At 36.2% G+C, this 5214-nt stretch overlaps 1 protein-coding gene across 1 annotated transcript; it reads left to right on the forward strand.

Moving 5' to 3' along the window:
• Window positions 1-424: 424 nt before the first annotated feature.
• On the forward strand, window positions 425-1507 carry LOC149864569 (C-C chemokine receptor type 8-like). The gene has a single exon (XM_090048845.1). The coding sequence runs from the start codon at window positions 425-427 to the stop codon at window positions 1505-1507; it is 1083 nt and encodes a 360-aa protein (XP_089904971.1).
• The last annotated feature ends 3707 nt before the right edge of the window (window positions 1508-5214 follow it).

Raw genomic sequence — 5214 nt, forward strand, 5'->3', positions numbered from 1 at the left:
GGAACAGGAAAGCATGGTTGAGTATGTATGTATGTTGAGTATGTAACCATCAGAGTTCCATGACTCTTCTGGAAGGGACCACCCCTGCTAGCTGCCGTGATATATGAGCTACGGTTGCTCAGTTGCCTAGAAGCATCGCCAGTATATTAACTGAAACCTATCTACCTGACCAAGGGACAATTCCTTTATTCATGCTGTGCACTGTCCAACTCATCATCCTCTGTGAGCATTAGGGGGGAAAAGTTCTTTTATTTGAATAGAATAGCCCTCTTCTTGTATTCGATTTGATTACACATCCTGAGACCCTGTCTACCTCACTCTTCTTTCATGGAATTGTTGGCAGAAGAATTGTGCCTAGAATACTATTTTAGCCATAAATAGAAATACTGAATGTTAAAATATTTGCTCTTTAACAGGTGACCTCATGATGAATTATTCAACTTCAACACCTTCTCTGAATACTTCTGATTATTATGATGACTATTATTATCCTCATGGTGCTTCCACCTGCAGCATGGAAAAAATTAAGACATTTACATCTGTAGTTTTTGCAGTCCTTTACAGCCTATTATTCGTGTTTGGCTTGGTGGGAAACTTCTTAGTCATTTGGATTCTAGTAGCTTGCAAGAAACTGACTAGCGTGACTGATGTGTATCTGCTGAATCTTGCCATCTCTGACCTACTGTTTGTTTTCTCCCTCCCTTTCCTGGCTTACTATTCTTTAGGGCAATGGATTTTTGGAAATATAATGTGTAAAATAGTATGTGGTAGTTACTACATTGGTTTCTATAGCGGCATCTTCTTAATAACTGTGATGAGCATAGACAGGTACTTGAGCATTGTTCATACTATACATGCTCTCAAAATTCGAACAGTCTTACGTGGCATAATTATAAGCATGGCATTGTGGGTATGTGCACTATTAATTTCTATTCCAAACCTTATATATATCAAGGAGGTCATTGATGATAATGCTACAAAGTGTGTGCCTTATTATGCAGATAATAACCAAATCTGGAAGCTTTTGACTAATTTTGAAGTCAATATAATGGGCCTCTTGATCCCTCTTGGCATTCTCATTTTCTGTTACTCCCACATCTTGAAAAACTTGAAGAAGTGCCAGACCTGCAACAGGTATAAAGCAATAAAACTGGTTTTTGTTGTCGTCATTGTTTTTTTCCTGTTCTGGACGCCCTACAACATTATGCTTTTCCTGGACAGTCTGCGAAGCCTGCATATCATAGATGACTGTGAGACAAGCAAAAAGCTAGATGTGGCTCTAGAAGTGACTGAAGTTTTGTCCTTTATCCACTGCTGCCTGAACCCAGTGATCTATGCTTTTGTGGGTGAAAGGTTCAAGAAGTATCTTCATGAACTATTTGGAAAACATACAAGATTCTTTCTGATTTGCAAAAACCACAGCATCTTTCAGAGTTATCGTAGTTTCAGGAGTACCACCGTCCATGCATCATCCTCACACACTTCCTCTGTTGATCATGTACTATGAATGGGCCATGTGCATCCCATGCATATTTTAGGGAAGAATTTGAGGTGAAGCATGTAAGTATCAGTGACTAACAAAACTACCACGGGTACTTTATGTAAATATGTACTTTGTGATAAGTTGAGGAGAATTACTTAGCTTTCAACATAGGTGTTTAGGTACATTAGTGATACATATGGTATAAAACCTGCATATTAGCATGTCAGCTCATATCAAATGTATGTTTTTCATGTTAAGTGATGAATTTCCTAGCAGGGAGAATTAGACTATTATCAGTACTATTAATTAGTTAACCCTAGACTTTGTCCTTGGGGGACCTATGGATTTGTGCTAGACATGTCTGAATTAATTTATTTCTAAATTTATTCTGAATTTATTTTTGTTTTATAATATAGGGCAAGGATTTTCTCAATTATATTATAGCAACTTGTTGAAAAAATAAAACGTTTCCTGAAGTATCTTGCTTTTTTCTGTTTGAGTCAACTAGCTTATATATGTATAAATATGGCTATAATAGTATATACTTGTATATTATATACACTAGGATATAATAGGTATTTTTATGTATATGAGTCTCATTGAAACTATGCCTCCAAGTTAAGGTTTCCAGGAACTTGCTCTATATGAGAATTCAAAACAAAAGAGAAATTTTAGACTCCCATCAATGGTAGTGGTACATACAGCTAGTGGTGTACTGGATTTTGATCATTGTTTGATTTAATCAATGGTATTAAAAAATTAACAAAACAATGAAGGGTTTTATAAAAATATGAATGCAACACATCCATAATAAATTAGTTACTAAGTTATTAGAAAATTAAGAGCCACCCCATCAGTGGGCTTATGAGGCTTAATTCTTCTTAATAGTTCAAGATTAGATGTAATTTTATTTATTTAAATTATGCTTGTATTTCTATCCCTGTGCTAGATTCAACCAATTATTCTATCATGCGCAACAGAATAATAATGCACATAGTAGAGGAAAGGATGTTGAAAGGAAACAAAATAAATATACATTTAAAATAAGATAAATACAAATTAAAACGTTTGAAAAGCAAATGTGTATATATTACTGTAGGGTCATTTTTATTTAAAAAGCTTAAAAGGGTTCCTTTTGATGAGCATTTATCATTATTTAATAAGACATCACTGTCATTTCCATATTACCTTATTGCAATTTCTGAACACCAAGAAAAAATGAAGATATTGGGATGCTGACCAAACAAGGTCTGGGCTAGGCAATGACATAGTGAAACTGGGTGCTCTAAAAGTGCAATGAATAAAGACAGGAAGATTAACAAAAACTAAAAAGCTAAAGGAGTTTGTAAGTAAATGGGTTCATTCATTACAGCAAATTGTATGCACTATAAAAATAATCTTCCCCTTGGTTTCAGTGTATTCTTGTTGAGAAGAAGCTTGCTTCGGGGTTCCTTCATTACTGTCAAAGGAAGGATTTTGGAATCAGAGAAGGGTTAATTTTTATATTGATTCAGTTCTGCAACAACATATATTTATATGTGTATATATATATACATATATTGCATATTGTATATAAAGATGCATGCTGTGTCTGTCTAAACTAAGCCTGTATAATATAAACTAAGCGTAGAATTCAGCCAAGTCAACAAGATCTCTTTTCATAGGGAAGAATGAAATACCCACGGGTAACGCTACTGAGCACAAGTGAGCCCTGACCAGACATACCATTTTGTACCTACCCATGGCTCCCATAGTCAAATACTGTAAACCCAGCTCACTCAAGCTCTGCTCTGAGTCACTATTTGGATTGAATCAACGTGTTTTAATTAGACTTAAAATATTTGTGTGACTTGTCTCTTATAGATCATGAAAAGTTAATTTCACTTGCTTCAGTTCTGCAATAACATATACTTATATCAACTTGATTACTTCAGATGTCCTTAATGAATGAGATCTGCCGACGTAGACTAGCATAGCTTGGAGCATCTGGCTCAATATATTCAACAATTAAGGATAACTAATAAAGGAAATTTAAAATATCAATTGTTTAATTCTGTTTGTTATTGCTTATATATAAAGAAGGCAGGCATATTATTATTTGGCTTGCTTTGTTGGTGTATTTTTTCTTGGATTTGGAAATATCAGGAATGTCAAGTTTAATCTTCCCTATTTGTGTTGTAGGCATAAAGGGATACTGGGAGCTTTCACAAAGTGTAATCGAAAGCACATGGTATTGAATCTTTAACGGAGCTGTGTTTTCTATCAAATGATTATAAGCTGCTGAAGAAAAATGAACATTAAAACAATAAACTCTTTAAAAGAAGCTGATTAAAAATCCTCTCCCCTCCAGTTCCTCAGGTGTTATACTTACTGGTAACATCAGACAATTACACTGTTTACTGGTTTTCTATGGGGAATGACAGCACATCTCTATCACATTAATATCACCCCAGTGCTACATAAAAGGCAAGTCCATAGACCTTGTACTGATCTCCAAGATCATTTCAGAATCTTCCAGAGAAAACACTGACTAATGTCTAATGTGAAAAGGGGAAAATCTTTCTTTCCAAATGCCCAAATATCCACCCTTCAGCTCATGTGAACACATGAAAGGGGTGCAAAAATAGCAGACACCCAATTAGTTTTTCTATGCAAGCCACCTTGTGGCATACCCTTTATACAGTTTTGTTACATACTTTTGTAAATAAATCCCCAAGGTGCCACTTCATGCCATGCTGTGAGAAGATGTCATTCATTGCTTCAGTCACCATCGATCCAGTTTTTGTGTCATAAAGAAACATAATCTCTAGACAGACAAAGGAGAATAAGTTTTCAGTCTTGGTTCCTTCTATTTCTTAAATAAATGTTAACTGTCAAATGCAGCTTATGAACTTTTAAAATACTGCCTGGTTTCTTAAAAGGTAAGGGGGAAGGCTTCCCTACAGCTATGTAAAAGTCATCTGAATTGTGGCTCTGTGACTCTAGCAGAGAGAGTGCCAACAGTGAACTTGACCTCACAGAGAGTATGCAGGGAAGAGGCAAGGAACGGGCAGAATCCAGCTCTATCCATCCTATCAGGTTGGACTGGTGATTTTAAATAACTTTGATTTTCCATCATTTTTAATCACGATTTACATCAACAAGCTGGAAATTGAAATTAAATTAATCCTGATTTTAATTTTGATTTGCATTTGTGCATTTTATTTTCCACAAAACAGGTTGATTGTCAGTATTGGTATAATGTAGCACAGTGGCTCCCAACCTCGCTGCTTGCGGGGAGTCTGCCTCTCACTCTGCCCCTTCCGCCTGTGGGGCTCTCCCAGTGCACAGTCCACACAGCTCTCGCTGCTGCTGCCCCCCGCCATCCCAGGCTGGCCCAGGCTCTGATGGTGCTGCCAGGCATGAGTGAGTTTGTGGCAGCGGTGGGGTCATGGGTTGCAATCCGGATTTAGGGGCACAGTAAAAAAAGGTTGGGAGCCACTGATTTTTAGACTAAGCAGAAGAATGTGCTCTAGCTACATACACAAAGGTAAGCCATTGCATAGCTTAAAATACATTTATTCAGATGCTTATTTTTTATGCTTTTCTGCTGAAGTGAGGAATGACCGACGTATTCTGTTAAGCTGTAATTGGGTAAAGTTGGAATTCAGTTAAGACACAGAAATAGCATTTTATTATTTACTTAAAACTACTTCAAACAGACTGAATATGTATAAAAAAAGATTAAAGTA

This window comes from Crocodylus siamensis, chromosome 5, assembly GCF_052110815.1.
Source record: "Crocodylus siamensis isolate JL-2025a chromosome 5, ASM5211081v1, whole genome shotgun sequence".
NCBI classification, from domain to species: Eukaryota; Metazoa; Chordata; order Crocodylia; family Crocodylidae; genus Crocodylus; species Crocodylus siamensis.